We start from the raw sequence: 24,943 nt of genomic DNA on the forward strand, positions 1-24,943 counted from the left end.
GCATGTGAACTCCTCGTGGTGGTGTGTGGTCCTAAAACTCCCCGTCCCCTCGCCCCAGTCTGAATTACTGTTCTAGCTCTTCTGGTATTAACTGCATGTTATTATAAGGACCAAGAATAAATATTATATATATATTTCTATATATAGTATTTATTTAATATATATGTATATTGACTGTACATTTCTCAGAAAATGTTACAAAATGTTGATTTGCTAGATGTGCAATACTTAAGTAGTTAGCCATTGCCAGAGGCGGGGGCCCTCCACTTATCTGGCTGTCACAGGGTGAAGAATGTATGGTTTTTTTCTTGTTTTCTCAGAGGTGTGTATTTACTGAATATTTAGTGTGACTTGACTGTTCAGTGTCCTCCATAAGTAACCATCGGTCAGTCACAGGGCAGGAAGTCGATGATGGAGAAAACTAACTCATATCAGCTCTGAAGGGCTTTCAGAGACACAAACGGGACGTTTTCCGTCTAAAGACGGTTCTCGTGTTTCATCACATGCGTCACAGATGTGATTGAGCTGCTTCCGGTTCCTCGTGTGTAGTTTAACACTTGCTGCATCTAAATATCCCGAGTTTGTAAGTTAACAGAAGCTCTTATGTCTTCCTGTTCAGAACCAATCTGACAGTAGTTCCAATTACAAAAGGTGATAAAAACAAAAACATGAGCTGATTGTGGCTGGAAATCCCTTTTAGAGAAGCACACTAGCCTCCAGAACTAACTTTAGTCTTGAGTTTATCTGAGTGACTCTGTAGAAAGCAATAGTTCAGTTCCTGAAACCTGGTCTGATGAGTTTAAGAAACATTCTCACTTTGCAGCCTAAAAAAAAAATAAACATGCAGATTTTATGCAACTTTTTAGCTAAAGCTACAGAAGTGAAACTCAGCAGATTTCTGTCCTGTGATAGACCCTTCAGATGTGTTGAAGCTCACAGATGTAGTCCACCAGGAGATCGTCTGGTCTTTGTTAAATGATGGTAAAGAGTAGTTAAACCAGTGCAACCATAGGTTCATCTCACAGTGTGTGTGTGTGTATGAGTGCTCATGTGGTGGACCGTTTCTTCTGATCAGCAATATGCTACAGCTATATCACTGGAAGAGGTTTTATTTTCATCCTGACTTGCTTGTATTTTTAGTAACTTTACTGTGCAAATGAGAAAATTCCAAAATAAAATGGACTAAACGATGTTTGAAGACTAAAGTCCATCTGAAGCATGTCCAAGACTGACCTGTGAATTTTCTGCTAAAGCTAAAAAAAGATTTTTGTTTCTTTAAACTGGAAAACACCACCTGATCTGTAGTTGTGCTGGCGAGAGGGGAAGAGCTGTAAGGACTCATGGATTTGGAAGAAAACCATTTATAGAAAATGTACAGCTTTGGCAATATAATAAAGATGTCCCAAATGAGGCTCTGCTAGTCGTTTTCTTTTTAGCCAATAAAATGATTGGAGTTCACATCGTAGCCAATCCTAAAGAACAACCTCTGCTTTGTAGCTACCTGCTGAGCACACGGATGGTTGCTGATGCTGATCTCAACACACCCAGCAGCTTCACGACACCTCTGACATGTGGATGTTTATCTCTTCATGGACGATCTATAGCTTATTTCCTGGCTGCCATCTGAAACATTCACCTCTAGTGGACCGTTTCTGTAAAACAAACCTCACACCCAGACTTGTTTCAGCAGTTTAATGCTTCAGCCTTGTTCAGCTATTTCAAGATGCCAAAACCTTTTAAGAGGCATCGCATGCTGGTAGATTTCTGTGGTACACCGTAAAGAACACTTTTTACATGTTTGTTTCTGGTAAAACAACTCATTCCCGTGTCTCAACACTTGCAGATAAAAACCAAAACCATCAGTTTGGACTGATGTGAACGAGCCGGGGCGCTGACAGATATGCTGCTGAAGGCTAAACAAAACAAGGCAGGTCAAGAACATGGGATCAACCGGAGGTAGTGGTTCTGTAGCAGGTAGAGGAGAAAGGGTCTGTCAGAGCTTCATGTGCTCTTTAGAGCACACTGATGTAGTGTCACTGGTAGACTAAATAACTTTAAAAAGTACCAACCGCCGAATGTATTTATAGAATTCATGGGTTCAGAAATGCCGACAGGGTCTGATGAATGTAAAAAGCTGGACAGTGACATTTCATCCTCCAGTGCTTAGCCCAACCCTAACATGAAAACGTAAGGCTGTCCACGTCCTCAGAGCACAAATCACCACGGAGAATAAATGGAGAACATGGTGGAGTGCCTATGAGGATGTTTTAAATAGAACTTTATTTAGGTTTATAATTGGAAAAAACGCTTTAAATTTTCAAAACATGGTTGTTTTTTTTTTCTTTTTTAATCTTTGCATTGTTTTGTTGCATGTTAAACCTCGGATTTGTACCAATAAACCATAAATCATTCTGTGTATTATCAAAAATATAATTTGGGGTTATTTACATTGTGAGATGCTAAATGTAAACGACAGTGACCTGCCGTCTGGTACGTCGGTGTGTTTCAGCGTTTTAAGACTAAGATGCCACGTCAGAGGCTGTAAGGCTAGCCGCTCAGACACGCGGCTCACACGTCGTCCTGGACAGTCCTGCGAAGAACCCGGAGACGAGACATGACTTCATCCCAGTCCAGGTAGGCTCCTTCAAGGTGGCGCAGTCTGTCTGGTCGGCTGACGTAGCGCCTCCTTCCGTGCAACAGACGCCAGTTGTCAAAGGTCACGATGTCACCTGAAATCAAATGATCCAGATTAGATTAGAGGTGTGTTGTTGATCTGATTCTGCTGCTTAAACCTGAAAGGTGATGCTAACACGGCTTTAGACTTTGTGAAATTTTGGAATTGGACAAAGACGTAGGAGGAGCCAGAGTGGATCAGACTGACTGTTCCTCCTCATCCTCGGATCTTCGTCGTTTTAACTCCAAGAGGAAGCCTGGAATGGCGCTGCAGAATCTACTGACATCCTCCTGCTGCTCTTTGATGTTCTGAACTTTTCCTTCAGTCTCGTTCATTCATCTTAGTCACTGGGTGACGCAGAAGATTTGGCTGGACAGAGATTTATTCCAGGAACTTCAGACTTTAACTTGATTTGTTTGACAGCAACATCCAAAGTCATGGTGACTAATGATGATGCAGATGATGTTGAACGTCGTTCTAACAGTAAATCCTTTTCTACCAACATCCTGCACATCCTGAATGAGGAAAAGAAGAGCTGGAGCACTCAGATGAGTATGAATACCTTTAATAGGTGCAAACAAACAAAACTTAACATGTTGACACCTTATGTGTTTTTGTCCGAAGATGCATAAGTTGCGCCTTTTGAAGCTCCAGCACTTCTTTTCCTCATTCTGGATGTCCTCCAGCTGTAGAGCACCAACCTGAGTGGATGACGTGCAGAGAGCTTTATCTTCTATCCTGCACGTCTCTTTTGTTCTTTGTTTGTTTTCCATCATCTCCACCATGATAAATGATATCTTTGCACAAAGGAAGAACTGACCTGGCTCCATTGTATAGTGAACCCCGTTCTCTGGTCTGTTCATGATGTCCACAAAGACCTTCAGAGCTCTGTAGAAGCACTGGACCTGGTGCAGGGGGAGGTCCAGAACCGCATCTCTGGTGGCGTTGTTGTAATTTATCCTGGTGACTCGGCCCTCAGAATCCACACTGCTCAGATAGAACACAGATGATGTTCGACCGCTAAAGAATAAATGATGTCAACATTTACATGAAATTCAATTCTCCACATGAGTACACGTATTTAGGCGTATTAAGGGCTCATGAGACTAATTATTATGATTGTACTGTCTAATAATTCCTGTTCAGTTATAATTAATGTGTTTAATTATCTGATTTACAAGCCATCAAATGTTTTGGGTTTAAGCGTGCACAGAGATGAGTGATTATTGTCAGATGTGACAGCTGCGCATCTGGTTGAAGAGTGCACGTCTGATTTTGGAGGTCAAGTGGAGTTATAATATTCCTGAACAGCAGATGGCAGTGTCTCCATTTCAAATCCTCCCCATGAAGTCCCAGTGGTGAGGCGTTTCTGTGCCTCAGCAGGGTCTGAACCAAAGCTCCATATGTGTCCGTGTCTCCGTGTCTCTGTGTGTGTGTCCGTGTGTGTGTGTGTGTGTGTGTGTAAAGATTGCCCTGACAGCCCATCAACACTCACTCAATGATGCGGTTCTTGGACTGCAGCATGAAGTCACAGTAGTCTGTTCCGGTGTCGGTGAAGTCCACGTACAGCGAGGTGAGCGTTCTGAACGCCTCTGGGTCTTCTCTCTGCAGCTGCTCGGCCACGTGGAAGCCGTCCACCACCTCACTCTCTCCTCCCTTCACAGCCTGGTTGATGCAATGCAGAAATTGCACCTAAAACATGTGCAGCACAAACGCTGCCGTTAAAACTCTGATGTCATTAGGACCCAGGGCCAACCGTGACTCATTAGTCATTCCATCTGTTTAATAACAGGATGCATCGGGTAGGACTGGACTCACTCCAGGTGGGAAGTGTAAAGCGGGGTAGTCGGTGTGCAGGCTGAGCTTCCCGGACGTGTAGGCCACATTGTTGGCCATGGGTTTGTCCTGGACCTGCCATGTATGCCTGAGGACAAAGACACCATTCATTAATAAAGCCCACTTTAATTATTCTACTCTGGCTTTAGAAGATCAGCTACGACAATTAGAGTGTGAGGAGGAAAGGATGAGATGGGATGAAGTTGGGGAGGGATCCCTGAGGGGGAACGGGGCAGCTTCACAGCAACGCTCCGCCTGTGGACTCTTAAGTAGATTCTTCATTGAGATGCAGGCGGAGTCGGGCACTAATGAGGTAAAGTTATCTCCACTGTTCTGTTTGTATGCCTCATTCTGGACGATGCCTGAGTCATTACTGTATTTTCCAGACTATAAGTCACACTTTTTTTCATAGTCTGGCTGGTCCTGCGACTTATTTACCAAAGTGACTTATACCGCGCTACTGCGGGCCGTGTCCGGACCAGGAATGAGCTCCCCTGCCCCACCATCACCTGCTGCAGCCTGTGGCGGGGTGCTGCGGGCGCTCTACCTGCCCGCTGGGAGGGTTTGAAACACCGCCATCCTTTGCTGGAGACTGTGGCGCGCTGCTGTGCCCTGGTTGTTTATTCTGTTATTGTTACCGGTACTTGTCTTGCAATGTAAAATGCTTGGTCTCAGATTTTGTAAGAAAAATAACAAAATTTCCCCCCAAAATGCAACTTATAGTCCAGTGCGACTTATAGATGTTTTTTTCTTCTTCATTATACATTTTATGGCTGGTGCGACTCATACTCCGGAAAATACGCTAAACTGTTTCTCTGATGGCAGCCTCAGCTTTAGCCTTTACTTCCTGCAGGATGAGCAGCAAACTTTTAGCATTCAGGCTTCTCTGTGGGCTGAATGAACCAGGTTGTTTTCCTAAATAATCAGCAGAGCGATGAAAAGGGCCAGAGAAACTTTAACCTCTGTTATTAAACAAATGACAGACTCTTACCCATAAAATGTCAGCCTGAGATAGCCAATCCTCTCTGCGAGTCTGGCCACGTGGCCTCTCTCGGCGGGAGCCCCCTTCAGGTAGACCACGCCAACCCGCCGCAGGGCCAGAAGCCAAGCGAGTGCTGCCTTATCGTCATGGAGCACTTCCTGGTAATTGGCTGTGGGAATACGCAGTTTGGCGTCCCAATAATAGCGCTCTGAAATGATAAACAGCATGTGGACAAACGTCAGAAGTGTTTAACACAAACTACAGCTATTAGCATGTTTTCTGATGTCTAGATGTTTCTTTAAAGAGTGTTTTTGGTTTCATAATGAACCCAAATCTTGGCTCCTTTTACTTAAAGACACCATAAATCACCAGTGGGAGACACGGATGGACATGTAGGCTGTGCTGTGTTGATAAAATGGACCGGAGCCAGCCAGATGTGCAGCCTGTGAGGAGTTGGAGCATCACACTCTGACATTTAGAGCTCTGTTTCTGTGTTGTGGGTAAAGGGCATAAAGCCCAACAAAGCAAACACTTTCTGTTAGATATGTCACATTTTTACTGCTAGTTCACAAACTTTGGTTATATTTAAAGTGTTTCAGTGATGATTGTTTAAACGTTTAGCTCCCAAGAGGAAGACATTAATCTTTACGTTCTTAATTGCATCCTTTGCTTATTGGAACCTAATATATTTCTAAATGTTGCCGCACACTTGAAGATGAATGGCCTGCCTCCGTCAGACAGACAGAAATGGAAAAGTTCTCCTGTTGCTCTCCACCCAGCTGGCCCCACTCCTCTTTTCCATGCGGCCTGTCTCCTGTGACTTCCACAGAAACAGCTGCTAAGTACATTAGCGGGTGGAGGGGGCTTGATGGAGGAGACTGCCTACCTGTCTTGTGTTTACGGAGCTTCTTCGTGTCTTTTTTAAGCATCCCCAAACTTAAAAGCTTCTCAAAGAACAGGCTGAATCCCAATCCATGAATGTTAGACTCACCTAAGGTGTCTTAAGTCCAAAGCAAATCTGAAAGGTGTGAAAGGTGCAATAGAAATCCTTCAGCTGGTGATGCAGGTTTTTTTAAAGGCAGCAAAGTACAGACAGCTGCTACATCAGTCAGAAACACAGTGATCATCATGACTCTCAGACCTCCCTTCAGGCTGTTGTCACAAACAATCAGTTTATGGCTGCACAACTAAAAGGGTCAAGGACCTGCTGCTTGTTAAAACGTGTCATGAGAGTGGAGGCAGACAACGAGCATGACAAACTAGGGCAAAGGTCAAACCTGGATGCTACAATTACGGTGAAACTGAACCCGGTTTGTTGTGCAGGAGCACTGCAGTGTTGCGGCTCTTCTGGTTGGGTGTGGATTGTGGTAAAAGGGCTGCAGCTCTTGCTGCAGGCTGCATACACATTAGCTGTGCAGCCCTGGCGTCAGTTCAGCATGAATCTCATTACAAACGCGGATCACGAAGGCTGCTATCAAGACAGTTCACAGTGTGCCTTCTGGGTTGAGCAAAAGGTGGGAATTTTGCATCATTCTCTGATGTTTAATAATGTAATCAGAACATCACAGGGGCTTGTTTTTGACTGAGATGGCTAATCACAACTACAAATCACCATGAGACCAGAGGAAGGGCTTTTCACACTAACAGTTGGCATTGAGTTTAGAACAGATAAGAGCTCACTTTGGTTAAAAACCAAGATTACTGTCTATAGTGTACAAAAACACACATATGAGGTCCAAATTATTATAAGATAGCTTTAGTGCCTTCCCAAAGATAAGTCCTAAAACCAGGGCCCTCATTCATCAAACGTTCGTAGAAATATGCCTAAATTCCTTCCTATGGATGAAATTTAGAATGCTGTTATGAAACATGCCTCTTGGACCCATGTTCCTCATGTCTGATGATAAATCCCACCTGTGTGCGTACCCAGGTGCTCGTGTCTGTTCTCGTCCTCAATAAACCATATGTGGTCACGCCACACCCTCAGCGTGTGAGGGGATTCCCTGGGTTCTAAACACCACCCACCCACCCCCCCACCCCACCCCAAAAAAAAAGAAAACTTTATTGACAGCGAGATCGAGACACTGGCTGCCAAAATGCAACAGAACCAAACAAGCTAAAGAGGTTGTAAATGCGGTCGGGACAGAGGAGAGGTTCCCATCGAAGATAAATAAAAAATGTAATCTGATACATGTGTGATTTGTCTGTCGCTGCACAAAGGATCCCAAATCACAGCAGAGCTCCAGAAGGATCTCCTTCAGGAATCATATTAGCGCGCTCACGGAGGACGTGTTTACTTTGAAGCGTATGCTCTGCTAAATCCTCCAATAATAATAACAATAACAACAATAATAATAATAATAATAATAACAATATAAATCATGAGGCGCTTCACAAGGACAATAAATAAAATAATTATAATAAACTAATTAACTAAAAAAGATTAAAATATCATAAAACATGGGAAGAGTAAAAATTGTGATTAAAAAAGTAACACAAGATCAACCATGCTACAATACGTTGGTCACATGTGTCTTTTATAGGTTTTAGCACTAATTAGAAGATAAAGCTGTTTTTCCACCAGAATAATTATTGAATGGGTTTGTGGACGAGGAACATGTGTGGACGACTGAGACCTTCGGTGTTGCGGTTCCTCTGTTCTACCACTAGATGATGTTCGGACCCATGGTCTGAGCCTTTCTTAGATTTAGGACCATTTTCACACACAGGTACAAAATGAAGAATTCCACACAATCCATAAATTAGCATGAAGTACGCACAGATCTGTGCAAAAGTACAGTAGATAAATGAGGGCCCTGGTGTCTTGTACCTAAATATGGGCCAATTCTTTTTTCCATATACCTCCTGCCACTGGGCAGAGTCCTGGGTCAGTATGGTCTGGACTATCACATCATGCAGACGATTGTAGCGCTGAATGAGAAAAATGTGGGCTCATGATTTTCCGCATGTTTGGCTGGAATGAAGGGCTGGCAGGCATCCAAGTTCCTAAAATTAAATGAGTTAAAGACTGAGTCTATCGGTTTTGACCCTCCAATCACCCTGGCTCTCGGTCTGCTTGTGATGTTTTAACTCTAAACCCTAAATGGTGCGTAACTAGTTTCAAGGTAAAGCTGGATGCCGACCTTAACTCAGAGAACAGCTTAACTCGTCTAAGACCAGTCCTGAAGCGGAGGCACCTGGAACCAGTCATCCATGCTTTTATTACCTCCTGCATGGACTATGCAAACACACTCCTTGTGGGTATACCAGTTTCTGCCCTGAACGCTGCTGCTAGGTTCCTGACCAACACAAACCAACGTAGCCATACCATCCCTGTCTCCATTGGCTCTCCGTCACCTCCCGTGTACAGTTTAAGTTAATGACTTTTGTTTTAAAGCGTTTCATGGCCACTTTATCTGTCCGACTTGCTCACCCTTATGTGCCTACGAGCATGTTGAGGTCAGCTGATCTCCTGATGCTCTGCACTCCCCAGATGTGCTACAAATCTATGGGTGAACGAGCATTTGTCTATGCTGGCCTAAGCTGTGGAACTCACTTCCCATTGCAGCTCAGCAGGCCCTCTCTTGGCTGTTTTTAAATATCGATGAAAGACTTTTACGAATCGGCTTTTAGACAATGTCTTGTTTTATTGTGATTCTTATTGTTCCTATCGTGTTTATCTGTTATTACTGCTCAGTATTTTTATCCTCATTGATTTTGTCTTTATTCAGTTTGAATTGATCCTGCCTGGGCAGCGGCCAGGCTGTATTTTAAATGTGCTATAGAAATAAACCGGTATGATAATATGCTCTAATTGTCTGATCTGTAGTTAGGAAGAATCGATTCAGCACATGTAATGTTATCTCTGCCATAACTAGTCCATTTGTCCATGCACTCAAGTAAATGGGTTTCTCCATGATCCATCTCACCAGTACATTTCATACCAACTCATTTGTATAATCTCAGATATAAAAATACTGTGCAATTCATCTAATTTGTATTTCAAGTTTGATTTCAGCTCCAAATAACCACAAAGAAAATTTAATAGACAAAAAGCAATTATTATTAGTTATTATTATCATTATTGTCATCTTTGCCAAGACTGTTCTTAGTTTGGTTTTTTAATGAGCAAATCTTTATGCAAATTCAAAGGTGAACCAACATGTCTTGTGTTTTAAACACAGACAGCAGCATGGTGGTAAAGCGATGTCCTGCATCCTTGCTGACCAGGAAAATGCTCAAGCAACTGAAATATCTACATGCTTTTTAAAGTAACAGCTGAGTCCTTCAGAAACATCCAATTTGATTTAATATCCTAAACATGCCTGGCATAAGGCGTTTTCATATCTATATTCACACAAGTGTCTTAAAAACAAATTTGGACTCAATTTAGTTTTAAATCCACATTAAACAGGTCAACTCTGCCACCTTCTGATGTAAACCAGCGTCTACGCTGCAGCTTGTTTAAAATGTGAACCATACACACACACACACACACACACACACACACACACACACACACACACACACACACACACACACACACATACACACATTCATACATACATACATATGGCGTTTAAGAAACAGCAGAGAATGTTCCAACTAGTAAAAACTAACCGTTAGCTTTAGCAACTCCACCACACAGCAGAACTCCTCCAAGCTTGTGTTATTTGTGGAGTGAAAACAGCCATGCTGCAAAGCAAATGGAACCAGTCACGTTGCTGTTATCAAGTCAGTGGCAAGATGTCAAAATATCAGGAAATAAGACTCCAAATCCTGTCGTCTGAATTGACTTCATCCTCCAGCTGATTTCTCCTTGCTCAAACAGGCACCAGAGCTTATTTTCCCTCAGAGTAAGACAAGGCATCCATTCCTGCTATGAACCACTGCAAGTGTATTAAAAAATGAGTAAAGTTGACCTTTAATATTGGCGATAGGAAACATAGTTATGAATTATTTTACATAACTGAGCTGCTGAAAATTAAACATTTAACATTTTACTTGATTGTTCTACTTTCATTATTGCTGGAATGAACACGGATGTTTGGTAGGGTTCACAAAAAGTAAACCACAATCCTGCATTCATATTATTAATAATAATAATTATTATTATTACTAACTCAGTCAGGACAACTTCACATGCAGTTGTTAGTATTTAAATACAGTATGGCAGTTTGGGGACCTTCCTGTCCTTTCCATGTGCATACAAGGAAAGCCGGAGGCAGTCAGAGCTGCAGCACAGACCCTTCATGGTGGGGAACAGAGCAGGCGTCACTGACAACAGACATGACATTGAAGTCACTCAGTATGAAAATAGGGAGCAGTGAGAGCTGTGCAAGGCAGCTGGAGTCAGAAGGCTCGAGCATTTTAAATAGCACCTTGTGTGGGATGTACCAGTTTCGTGGACGAATATCAACTGGGTTGATATTCTGGAAATGTTTGACTTTATTAAGACAGTATCAGTGAAAGATGCTGTTATTTTATTTCAGGTTTTAATTTGTGTAGATTTGTATACGAGTAGTTTTGGCTAGGAGAGGAGCAGAAAAGAACACAAGAACAATCGCTCAAAGAAAACTCCTTGGCACCTGTCAAATTGTGTGTGTGTGTGTGTGTGTGTGTGTGTGTGTGTGTGTGTGTGTGTGTGTAGAGAAGCACATTTTAAGGAAAGCAGAGCAGCAGCAAAGAGAAAAGTAGCACTAGGAGGAAATAATGGCACCTTCATGGACTTGGACTGGGCTTCCCAAAGATCTGTGCACCACTGTGATGCTGCCAATGCTTGGCTCTGACTTTGCTGCTCAACAGGAAAACAGGTCAATTGGTGCCAAATTTAATGGGGTGAACAGCATAGAGGCGATGGAGGTCTCAAAGCAGCTGAACGCATTCAGCAGGCCTTTAAAGGATACACAGCAGAGCTGAAGCACAATGAGTCCCAGAAGACCGGAGTTTAAAGATGGCTCTAAGCCTCTGGCCTTCATGTTTTTGGATTAATTATTTACTTTAGACTCATCTTTTACCTCCACCTTAAAAGGGATTCATGTGGAGTTAAGAGATACTTTGCAACTTTTTCATATTTTAAAATATTTTTCTTGAGCCAGTATGTGCTAACCAATGGTGCTAACATGACCCTTTACAGGATTAATGAAAGAACACCCAGCCCCTATCGCCCCCTGTGGCCAGAATATCGCACTTGCAACTTCAGACTGGCATGCCGCTCTGTTGAGTCTTGGGGAAAAAAATGGAGCTGACATACCTGGTGCTGCTATTTGCTTCCAGCATGTTTTAGATCATGAACACAGTTGATTTGTTTAATTTAGTGATGAATCATTCCTGTAGACACTAATGAAGGCTGGGAGACATTTCTGCTGTTAAGAGTAAGGTGTTAAAAAGATGAACGCACAGCGAGGAGATAGGTTTTGCTTCGATTCTATAAATGGACACTATGGGGTGCTAAAAGCAAGCCAAAACTTCCTAGTTCCCCTTTAAGTGGTAATACAGCTTAATCCAGCGTCCCTAACAACCAGCTTCCTTGTCCATCAATATTAGAAACATAAAATTAAACTCTTGGAAAAGATACATTTTAAGTATTTATTTTGTTTTTCAGTGTGCATGTCTGAATGAAACTGTTATTAAAAAGTTTTAAAAAACACTTATGACTATATATGATTTATTCTTTTGTAATATATAATTTTCTTTTGAGTCAAAGATTTTCATCAACATCTAAATTAGCAGTATGCTAATAATTCTGACTTGGTCTGAAGAAATGTTAAAGGTGGAGGTTTTACTTTTATGATGACAGAAGACATCACATTTTATTAGCAAGAGAATAATAGACAGCCTCAGAGCTATAGGAAATTACATAGAGGATAATACTAAATAAAAGCATGCCACTACATACAAGTGTGTATAACCTCTGCAATCAACAACAGAGATTTGTTTTTGTTCCTTTAGATAACTCCCTCCCTCTTTTTTGCATGGATTCTAGATTTAGGCAAAATTCAGTATCAGAAGTTGCATATTTTATCTTTTTAATACCTGAATAAACAAATAAATACCCAGTGTGATTGTTCTGTGCTCTCCTTCATTAAAAAACCATTGGCGAGTGCTTGAAGGGACTCCTTTGACAGACAAGACAGCGCATGTGTGCACAAAGATCTCCTCTGTTCCTCCTCCCTTGCGGTCTGCTACAGTGGCTTTTCCAGATGAGGAAACCTGAAGCTGTGGCTCCAGTCAGGCTGTTCAGGGCAGCTTGGCTCTGCCCTCACTGTGCTCTCTGTAAGCACGGAGGCCTGTGTAGCTCCGCTCTGCTGGGAGTCCTCTACAGCTCTGCTTGAATCACCACACTTATCCACAGAGCTTTTGTTCTGACTTGGTTAAGTTTCATCTCAGAGCCCAGATCAACTCACTTTAACGACCTGCCTCGACTGTGAGGGCTTCAAAGCCAAACGACTATTGACTAGGCCTGGGATAATAACAAATTTTGCTGGACGCTATATTGTCCAACAAATGATTCACTATAAACAATAGTATTGTCGACATTATCAAGACCAAAATAACCACTTATGTATTGTTGATGTACGATGTTAATGCAAGTAAAAGCAACAATTAAACCTTTAACATTGGAATGTCCAGAAATTCTAAAAAAAATAAGTAAAACAAAAATAAATAAATGAAATAAAAAAGGACTCTCACTATGTTAGAAAATATTGCACTAAAACAATAAAGTAGACTCTAGATACCTTGACGTTGACCTTTTTCTTATCCTGTCAATGTACAAGCGCTCTGTGAGTTTCAACTGAAAAATGTAGTTTGTCTATCACTATCACCCAGCAGCATGTCAACAGTGAAGTATACGTTAGATTGGCCACTTAACTGGGTACACCTGTCCAACTGCTCGTTAACGCAAATTACTAATCAGCCAATTACATGGTGGTACCTCGATGCATTTAGGCATGTTGACATGGCCAGTCTGCTGCAGTTCAATCAGAGCATCAGAATGAGGAAGAAAGGTGATTTAAGTGACTTTGAATGTTGCATGATTGTTGGTGCCAGATGGGCTGGTATGAGTATTTCAGAAACTGCTGATCTTCTGGGATCGTCACGCACAACCATCTCTAGGGTTCACCAAAGTTGGACAATGGAAGATTAGAAAAATGTGGCCTGGTCTGATGAGTCTCGATTTCTGCGGCAACTTTCGGATGGTAGGGTCAGAATTTGGCATCAACAACATAAAAGCATGGATCCATCCTGCCTTGTATCAATGTTTCAGGCAGCTGGTGGTGGTGTACAGCCTACCTGAGTATTGTTGCTGACCATTTCCACCCCTTTTTGACCACAGTGTACCCATCTTCTGATGGCTACTTCCAGCAGGATAATGCGCTATGTCATAAAGCTGGAATCATCTCAGACTGGTTCCTTGAACATACCAATAAGTTCACTGTACTCAAATGGCCTCCACAGTCACCAAATCTCAATCCAATTGAACACCTTTGGGATGTGGTGGAATGGGAGACTTAAATTATGGACGTGCAGCAGACAAATCTGCAGCAAATGCGACATGCTATCATGTCAATATGGCCAAAAATCTCCGAGGAATGTTTCCAGTACCTTGTTGATTCTATGTCACAAAGGATTAAGGCAGTTCTGAAAGCAAAAGAGGGTCCAACGCGGTACTAGCAAGGTGTACCCAATGAAGTGCCAGTGGGGTGTGTGTGTGTGTGTGTATATATTAGTGTTGACAAACATAAAAGGCTATTGTCCCCATTCACTAACCATCTATATAAGCAGTGTTTTCTGTGTCCTTACTGCAGAGCTGCAGGCCCTTCCAAACACTAATAAAAACTCCATCTGCAAGTTGGCTTTCCTTAAATTCAACCAAACCTTGAGGTAGTTTATCAAACTCTGTCCTTCTTGGCATCTTAAACTGTTCTGTCAGAGTTCCTTCTGCTGCCAACGAAAACGCCTGCTCTTCCAAATAAAGGAGAAATCTAATCATTCTGATCATTAAGCTTCCCATGCAGGCTGATGTGAAGGTGTTGAAGTTTCAAACAAAATGACTAATTTGACCTAAATGTAGGTAATATGTGAAAAATTCTAAGAAGATAAATGGTGTGAGTGAATGAGGAGGAAAATTATTCCAACATGGGGCCACTTTTATTTTTCTGTGGAGAGAAAGCTGATGTGTGGAAGATTTTGGTGACGGTCACTGGACAAGGCTGTTGAAGGCATCAGATGTCCATTACAGCACACTACAAAGTGACAGAGGCCAATTACAACAAATTAAAAACACCCAAGTCGTGGTTTACATTATAAATCCTTCACATTCCTTCAGCCTGATAAAACGACACACTTTAATATGAGAACTTTTGTTTAGAAAGTTGGTTTTACTCAGGAAGTAAATGTTGTGTGAAATGACGGTCAGGTTCAGAGGAGCACATTACAGTTCCACTGATGGACCATAACAGTTTTGTTTCCAGGAGCTTTTACTTTTTTTATTTGTCGACTGATGGGTGGTGACATCGAAGGCTGAATCCAGACCAGATGGCTTAAGGGAAAAACACCAGAAACCAGAGGAAGAACTGACAAATCTGCTGCTGTCTGGACGTGTTATGGAATCAGTCAGCAGACCTAATGGAGAAAAGTCCAAACTCAGTCTGGTGTTCATGAGAGTAGGGAACCAGCCAGTCAGTAAGTCTGACAAATAGCCCACTGAAATGGAACTGCACCTGATGAAAAGTGGAGGTGTTAAAGTCAGAAAGGAGGTCAGAAGAAAAGAAGTCACGCAGCTGAGGGAACAGACGTTACAGAAATTAACCAGGAGAAAAAATGTAAACTCGTTTACTGAACTTAGTGGGAATAATAAATAAACATTAGGGCTGCACAGTAAATCCAGGATTTAAAGCCACTTCCGTGTCCACATGCATAAGGCTAGTGTCACAAAGGACTGCTTTGACTGTAATAAATCTTAGACCAGAGGTCTGCAAGCTGCGGGTCTGGAGCCACATGAGCTCTCTGATCCTTCTTCAGTGGTTTCTTGTAGCTTTGAATCCAAATTACATTAAATTATTGATATTCATTCTCATAACCACAATTTAAAGGAGATTTTAAGCCTTGTCTGTCCAATTTGACTGAAATCTGCAAACAGATCAGTTTGTTCCAACAGGCTGTACCCTGGTTCATAAATCCAACTTCCAGCCAAACAGTGGGATCCTGCTCTGAAACTGACCACGACTCATTTAGTCTCAAACGTGTTTTATGGCTCAGAATCGTTTGTGTTTATTTGAGATTGCATATAATGTTAAATACTGTGCATCCTAACAGTTTACCAAAAGCGTTCCTTACACAACACAAGGTGTCTGCACTGGAACTCAATAGTCATAATTCTGCCCACACGAAATAACTATAAAACTAAAAAAATGACTAAAAAACAAACATTGTTCATTTAAAAATCATTTAAGCAGTATGATTGGACGATTAAGATCTATGGTACTAAGCACAAACACAACAGTTATTTAAAATGGGAGAGAATGTTCTTCAACTTCTTCTAATTTTTTGACTAAATTCATGACGGTTTGCCTCGTTATAAAATGAGCGGTAACGGGACATCATCTCTGACATTCCACAGAATATTTCCCATTTTTTATCCAGGGCCTTTGTTAGATTTTTGACAGAAGAAATGCTTTGTTTCTTTAGCTGCAACCGAGTCTGGATATTTTTAGTGAAGCCAGAGAAGAATACAATAAAAAGCAGCTGTTACAGAAAGGAGTTTTCATTAGAAGTCGGTGAATATCACCTTTTTTCTTAAACAACTGCTACCTTTTGTTTTTATAATTTATGAATTACTGTTTGATCAATACCACAAGTACTAAGTATTAAAGGTGTGGTTCACTGTTTATTAACCCTTTAGGTGCCATAGTTTTTTCAGTAAAATATGGATTTTTTATATCACTACTTAAAGAGCTTGTAGCTTAAATCTGGTTAGAGGTAGAGGAATATTGTAAATTAGAAAAATCTCCAGTATGAGCCAAATTTTGTGATAGGAACAAATTCACTCATATAATTTGCATATTATGACGTCATCAGGTGGCAGCCATATTGGATTGCATCACATTTGCAGATTTTTTTATGTTTTTGTCTTATTTTCTTAGTGTTGTTATTGTTTATGATACATATATACATATTCCTATGTATACATATATAACTGTATGTATATATAATATTTATTACCTTATTGGTATTTTGTTATGTTTACTGCGTATAAATCAAGAACACTGTTTTTGGTGCTTCGGTGCCATGAACACATTTCACTCATCCCTTCTTTGGTTTATTTTGTTTATAATTGCTATGTATATATATATATATATATATATATATATATATATATATATATATATATATATATATATATATATATATATATATGTATAATATATATATAATACATATACATATATATATGTATATGTATATATGTGTATATATATTATACATATACATATATACATATACATATATTATACATATACATATATACATTTACATATATATATATATATACATATATACATTTACATATATATATATATATAATACATATACATATATATTACATATATACATATATATATATATATATACACACACACACATATAGATAGATAGATGATAGATCGATAGATAGATCGATAGATAGATCGATAGATAGATGATAGATAGATAGATAGATAGATAGATAGATAGATAGATAGATAGATAGATAGATAGATAGATAGATAGATAGATAGATAGATAGATAGATAGATAGATAGATAGATAGATAGATAGATAGATAGATAGATAGATAGATATACACACTGTAAATCCTCTAATAAAGGCTCAGACCTGTATTTGACTCAAGCTCATCAAGCACCAGGCCTTTATTGGAAGGAGGACCAGAATTAGAGGCAGGCCTCAATTTCTATTTGAGCATAATGAACTAATGGTTCGCTGGAGTTTTTGACAATTAAAATTGCGCCCACATTTTCAAAGTTAAACACATTTCTTTTAACAACGGTAGTTTCTGCTTCAGCCCTCTCCCCCCTCCCCCTGCGCAGCGGCCGCAAACTCACTGATGCGCCTGCAGCCTCTCGGAGTTGCTGCTGCTCTAAACATTAAAATAATTATTTCATTTTCTGTTCCTCACTTCTGATTACCTTCAATGGTGTCTGTTTGTTGCAACCACCAGGTACAAAAACTAACTTGTTTTTATTTGACTATTTTTCTGTCCTGCCTGTTTATTATCTTCCTGCATCTCCTCTCAATCCTAAAGAAAAACTGCTACCTGGGTTCATATATATTCACCTTATGAGTTACCTTTGAACTGCAGTTCTAAAAGATCTACCGACCGCAAAAACAGCGGAGTGCGTGCTGCTCGCCGGCCGCATCAGTGATCGGTGCGTCACCGAGGACAAAACAGGTGATGCGCCCCGCTCCACAACAGCGAAAATCATCAGGCACAAATAAAAGACAGAAAACATAAAAGGGAATGAGCCGACATGAACGATCGCGTGTTAAATTAGTTTTTGAGGTGGCGACACCTGATTTGATAATGTTACTGTGGCCGTGCTCAGGACGCAGATGTCTGGAGCGCGTCAACAATCAGAGCTTTGCATGTGCAAGCTGGTTAAGGTTAGGATGGGGGTGAGGGGAATGTTAAATTGCAAGAGGGTAAAGGTCACAATTTGGTTAAATGTCCATTTTACGGCGGGTGTCAGTACCGACGCTCTGGCACAGCGCGTTGCCTCCTGACGCGCAGGAGCTTGTCACCTGCTGACAGCAGGCAGCTGTCTTTTCCGTGGACTGCATCTTGCCGGTCATTATCACATGACAGCGACTAGTGTTCCGCAGCATAATCAGCACATTCTCTTTGAACGTCATATCAAATTTTCACCTCCTCTTCGTTTCCGCACGGTTAAAGTTACCCTCGCGGTCTATCACTGGCAAATCAAAAGTGAGACGGATGACACAACCGCCCCCCGTACTTGCTTGTTACCACATTCCACCCGGCCACAATAAAAAACCGGCCATTATTCACCTCCGCCGACTCCGACACCGGCCAAAATATGATACCCGGCAGTTAATTAAATACAGGCTAATATTAGAGGATTTACGGTAAACATAAACATAAACGTTACTTTACTTGGCTCAACTGGACTCAGCCGAATATAAATTTTTACTGGTGTGTGTGTGTGTGTGTTTGTGTGTTAATGTTTTCAAACTGTTATGGGAATTTAGGCTCATTTTAATTCTGTAAAGCACTTTGAGTCGCACTTTGCCTGAAAAGCGCTTTATAAATAAAATCTGATTGAACAACGTACAAAAGGGGAAAGTTTTTTTTTTGGCTTTGTCACCAGAATGTCATGACAGTGAGACTATTTTACAGAAAAAGATTTGGTATTTTAAAAACATGTGGTCTAAAACTTTTGATCTGTTGTGAAGCAGCCTGTTTCAGTGATGTTTTTAATAAACTGCTGCTCAGAAAATATTTAGTCTCCCTCCCATTTCTTCTTGTTGCATGTTGAAGCTCTACTTAGAACTGCGTTAGGATTCAAGCATGCAAAATAGGTTTTTAGTCAATTTTTTAAAGTGGTCTTAAACCTTTGATGGGAACTGTATTTCAATCAAAACCAGTAAAACTGTTTTGTGTTTGAGCAAAATTCATCACTTGGATGGTTGATAGCACTTATCACAGAAAGAAAAATCACAAAGTGCTTCACAACAAACAACAAAACAAACCATTATAAAAACAAATCAGAAAACACAAAAGACTGAAAAAGAAAAGGTAAAATAAACAGTTTAATTCTTCACTGGTGATAAAAATTATGTCCGTAAGAACATTCAGGATTCGGGAACTGTAAAGTCTGAGCGTGCAGCACAAACGTGGAGGCTCTGAGATCTGTTCGTTCCCATGAAAGGAAACACTGACAAGATTAATTTAGCATTTTTTAAGAACATGCAGTTTTCCGTCTTGACCCTCACTCCAAGTCAGTTTTCCGTATGGCAGAGACAGATGGGGGTCTGAATATGACTCTGTTACAGACATCAGGATTTTTGATGCTTCACTGCCCCATGATGTTTTACACGCAATTCTTTAGTCCAGATTTGTCTGAAGCAGATGTACGAGGACCTTAAATTAGAGGTACTGACAAAGTACACATGTATCTAATAGCTCACGTTGGTTAAAATCCCAGACTTAACTAAGGAAATCATTTAAATGACATTTATCATTAAGAGATAATTGAAAATATGGATTTAATTATTTGTTAAATGGATTTTGAATAGGTCTGAAATGTGTGAAGAACAAATTACTTTAATTCTAATTGAATCATAAAAGTGACTGAAAAAGGTGAGGTTAAAAGGTTTCAGTATTCACATAATTAGATCGTGGGTAGCTCTTTCTCCACATCTCGCCACAGAACTAGACCATGAGGGTTGGGACACATAACTCTATAGAAACCACACAAATAGGCAAACATAAACACAGAATATTAATAAACCCAAAGCTCCAGTTATCCTAGTGACCTCAGTGCCATGGATTTTTTTGTAATGAATACCTAAACAGGCCGAGCCAGGCCAGTAACATCAAGGTGCTCACCATAAATAAGAAAACACAAATCCAAACTGTGCTTTAGTGGGTTAAGATGATGAAAAGAAGGGTGAGAATCTGAGTGAAATCCTCAAGGGAAAGTCCCACGTATCACTCATCTCCTGAGAGTTTAAACCTTTCTGATGTTTTTTAGCACAAAAAGTTTCCAGTCTGGTGCTCAGGAGGAAGTGATTAAACCCAGAGAGAGAGAGAGCGAGAGAGAGAGTGTGTGTGTGTGTGTGCATGTCATCTTTTACTGTGTTTTGGTGCATGAGCATAGCTGTGTCTTCCAGCAGTGCTCCTGGTTCAGAGCTTTTGAAAAAAGGACAGAAAAGATGACTACCCATCTGTAAATTGCTATAAGGGGATCTGTTTACACTTCAACATGCATGGAGGGCTTCTGAAAGGCAAACACACACACACACACACACACTCACACACTTAATCAGTGTAATCAGTGAGGAACAAGAGCCGCTCAGCCCTGTGGGTCCTTCAGGACCACGTGTGTGTACACAAACTGACTACAGTCCACCCCCCTGCTCCACTCAAGTGCTGCTACCTTGTTCCACAGCTGAACCTTCTTTTCCTCTGTGTTGCAGATTCTGTATGGGGCTAAAGTAAACAAGCTGTAAAATGAGTGATTTTTACTCTTTAGAAACGCTGTCGCCTCCAACAACCCTGTAGTGTTTCTCAGGAGTGAAAAATCCTGCAAAGACGAGTTTAAATGAAGGGCATTGAATTCCACGAAAGCAATTAGCAAAGAAAATAGACTAATAACCCTCAATAGCAACTGAATATGTCAGTTTTACGTATGAGTTACCTCTGGTTCTTGTGTAACATAAATCTGACCAAGTCACACAACCTATACATATCCATTTATACATGGCGTGGACACACACACACACACACACACACACACACACACACACACACACACACACACACACACACACACACACACACACACACACACACACACACACACACACACACACACACACACACACACACACACACACGCACACGCACACACACGGTGGGTTTCCAAGCAGATCTTTCAAGACCTCTTACATTTTGTGTTATTAAAGCTACAATGGTGAATCTGCATTTTTCATGACTCTAATAAGTGTTCTAACTTAGTATAGCTATACATAAATTGTGGGGATAAAAAAAAGGAAGAAAAAAAGTTGTATTTTCTGTTTTGTCTAAAGACCTCATCCAAGAACACGGCTTGGGCTGAAACCAACAAATGGGCCATCCAGTCGACGGTCTCACCAAACCACCACACTTCCCTCGCCTCGGTACTCCACTCACTCCGTGCTCACACAGTTTGCAACGGAACACCATCGGTGGGAGAGGTTTCCACTCAATAATTTCAATAAAGTGCAACCACTTCAACTTTAAGACAATCTAGCAGAGTCCCCCGAAAAAAATACAACTTGAAGTTACAGAAAACAGAAGACATTTGTACCTAGACAACATTGATTGGTGTTTTGTGCTCTCTCGTTTACTCTGGCAATGCGGGTGCAAGTACCAGGGGGACATGGCCTAGGGATGATAGCTGATGGGAGGGGTTTAAAAGCTAGCTTGTGAAGCCGATTTGCCTATACGGCCGTGCAGAGACGGTCATTCTGAGACATAAGATTGTATGTTTTTGGGTGTATGTGGTGCTTTGGGTGCCGACTGTTCGCCGTCAGGGGGTGGTTTACAAGAGTTACAGCTATATGTCACAAATGTCTCCCAGGAACTTTTAGTTATCTTCGTCTTCCTCCGCTTATCCGGGTCCGGGTCGCGGGGGCAGCATCCCAATTAGGGAGCTCCAGGCCGTCCTCTCCCCGGCCTTGTCCACCAGCTCCTCCGGCAGGACCCCAAGGCGTTCCCGGACCAGATTGGAGATGTAACCTCTCCAACGTGTCCTGGGTCGACCCGGGGGCCTTCTGCCGGCAGGACATGCCCGAAACACCTCCCCGGGGAGGCGTCCAGGAGGCATCCTGACCAGATGCCCAAACCACCTCAACTGGCTCCTTTCGATCCGGAGGAGCAGCGGTTCTACTCCGAGTCCCTCCCGAATGTCCGAGCTCCTCACCCTATCTCTAAGGCTGAGCCCGGCCACCCTACGGAGGAAACTCATTTCGGCCGCTTGTATCCGCGATCTCGTTCTTTCGGTCATTACCCAAAGATCATGACCATAGGTGAGGATTGGGACGTAGATCGACCGGTAAATCGAGAGCCTGGCTTTCTGGCTCAGCTCCCTCTTCCCCACGACAGATCGGCTCAGCGTCCGCATCACTGCAGACGCCGAACCAATCCGCCTGTCGATCTCCCGATCCCTCCTACCCTCACTCGTGAACAAGACCCCGAGATACTTAAACTCCTCCACTTGAGGTAGGACCTCTCCCCCGACCCGGAGGTGGCAAGCCACCCTTTTCCGGTCGAGAACCATGGTCTCAGATTTGGAGGTGCTGATCCTCATCCCAGCCGCTTCACATTCGGCCGCGAACCTACCCAGCAAGAGCTGAAGGTCAGAGCTGGATGAAGCTAGGAGGACCACATCATCCGCAAAAAGCAGAGACGAGATTCTCCTGCCACCAAACTCGACACACTCCACACCACGGCTGCGTCTAGAAATTCTGTCCATAAAAGTGATGAACAGAACCGGTGACAAAGGGCAGCCCTGGCGGAGTCCAACCCTCACTGGGAACAGGTCCGACTTACTACCGGCTATGCGGACCAAACTCACGCTCCTCTGGTAAAGGGACTGAATGGCCCTTAACAGAAAGCCACCCACCCCATACTCCTGGAGCGTCCCCCACAGGATGCCCCTGGGGACACGGTCATAAGCCTTCTCCAAATCCACAAAGCACATGTGGATTGCTTGGGCAAACTCCCATGCCCCCTCCATCACCCTTGCAAGGGTATAGAGCTGGTCCACAGTTCCACGGCCAGGACGAAAACCACATTGCTCCTCCTCTATCTGAGATTCAACTATCGATCGGACCCTCCTCTCCAGTACCTTGGCGTAGACCTTTCCAGGGAGGCTTATAGTTGTATATAGATAAAGCTTTTAGTTATAATTAAAGTAAAATTGCTTAAATTTCATCTAGGGCCATTAGGGCTGTCGCGGTAACCGCAAAAATGAAATATCGCAATATGAAGAAACCCACCGCGCTGCATCATGGGCCAACGCGATTACTGAACTTGGTTCAACTCAATGATGCATGTTGAGAAGGATGGCTGCACTGGTATCAAAACGAAACGTTACTTCGCTCCTTTGGGAGCACTTTGGTTTTCAGTACGTCAGCTGCTGCGCAGCCAGGGTCCTTGGCCGAGACAGAGCTGCCACCAGCGGCAAAAAAATAAATAAATAAACGCTCGGAGACCTGCTGAAGTCCCGGACAAGCACTGCTTCTGCAACCGTCCCGAAGAGAGTTTGAGCCGAGCTGGAGCTCACTCGCTACCTGCAGGAGGAATGCATCCACCCTAAAGAAACCCCCCTGACATGGTGGAGCAACAACCGGGAGAGATTCCCTTTGCTCGCCAGAGTCGCACGCAAGTACGTGTGCGTTAGTGCAACGAACGCACCATCCGAGAGGGTTTTCAGTGTTGCTGGAAATGTTGCCACCCCTCTCAGATCCTCTCTCAAACCGTATATAGTTATCATGCTGGTTTTCCTTGTAGGTAACAAGGAAGTGACCGAGCTATAAATCACTGTCATTCGTGTGTGTGAAAGTGAAATGATAGTGCGCCCGCCCCCCGGCGCGCGCGCACCCGGTACATGTAATTTTTTATGCTTGATTTTAAACAACTAAACAAAATGGGGACTTGTTTCTTATTTGTTAGATGCTGCAGCCAAATTTGCATTTAAAAGTTTAACCTCCTGAATTTTGTTGTTTTTAAGTTCAGTCGGACTCCGACTGTCGGAGAAACAAAAGTTACTGCGATCTGTGTTGTTACTGCCCTTTGATCTGCATTCAGTAAAGTGTTATTAAAGAAGGCACGGCAATTTTTAACCTTTTTTAAATGTGTAAACATTATGTTTAGATAGAACTGCAATAAAAAAGGGCTGCAATAATATCGCACACCGCAATATTAAGCCACCCTGAATCACCGCAGGGGGAATTCCTCAACCGCGACAGCCCTAAGGGCCATTCATAATATTACCAGTTAATATATTTTGCCAAACAAAAGTAATCTATCATGTAGGGCTGCACAATATATCGTAAATATATCGTTATCGCGATATCAGCATGCACAATATGCCAATCGCAAAGAACAGATAAATATCCCAATGAATGGTCAGCTCACATGTTTGGTACACATAATGCATTCTGTCAATCAAACGGAAGCATTATGTTTTTTTGGCAAATCAAATAGAGTTCTTCACCCATTTGACCAATTGGGTGGGTTATCATAGGTTAGATGCCTGCCCCCAAGGCGGATGGCACTTAATTTTAATGGTTAGCAAACACCTGAGTTAGCTTTGTTCTGCTCTTTCTGCTGATTCTGCTTTTCCCGGGATCCACTGATCGCCTTTTCTTGATCATTTTCTTTTTCCTTTTCCTGACATCTTTTGCTTTTCTCATTTTTATGATTATTTTTATTTCTTTGTTTTTGATTATTTTTGTTCATGAGTTAAGTTTTTATTTATCGCAAGTAATACCATCATTGCAATATTAATTACTGTTTTCGAATATCACAGGTTTTCCTAATATCGTGCAGCCCTGCTATCATGTTAAGCTAACTTCATGATGTAATTGCATCCACTAAACAGAGGATTGTGTTCATGTGAGTCATCAGTATGAAGTTATTGAAGTTCTAAAAGCAAACA

General features: G+C 41.8%; 1 protein-coding gene across 2 annotated transcripts in view; it reads right to left on the minus strand.

Annotated features, from left to right (window-relative positions):
• Positions 1-2,253: 2,253 nt before the first annotated feature.
• bbox1 (butyrobetaine (gamma), 2-oxoglutarate dioxygenase (gamma-butyrobetaine hydroxylase) 1) overlaps positions 2,254-24,943 on the minus strand; it is a 34,150-nt gene continuing 11,460 nt past the window's right edge. For both annotated transcript variants that reach the window (XM_015953901.3, XM_054732252.2), the window contains exons 4-8: positions 5,502-5,700; positions 4,493-4,598; positions 4,170-4,366; positions 3,495-3,661; positions 2,254-2,729 (exon numbers count right to left, since the gene is read on the minus strand). In XM_015953901.3, the coding sequence (XP_015809387.3) occupies positions 2,569-2,729; positions 3,495-3,661; positions 4,170-4,366; positions 4,493-4,598; positions 5,502-5,700 (830 nt within the window). In that variant the 3' untranslated portion in view covers positions 2,254-2,568. The remainder of the gene's footprint in view (positions 2,730-3,494; positions 3,662-4,169; positions 4,367-4,492; positions 4,599-5,501; positions 5,701-24,943) is intronic.

Source organism: Nothobranchius furzeri, chromosome 9 (genome assembly GCF_043380555.1).
Source record: "Nothobranchius furzeri strain GRZ-AD chromosome 9, NfurGRZ-RIMD1, whole genome shotgun sequence".
Taxonomy (NCBI): Eukaryota; Metazoa; Chordata; class Actinopteri; order Cyprinodontiformes; family Nothobranchiidae; genus Nothobranchius; species Nothobranchius furzeri.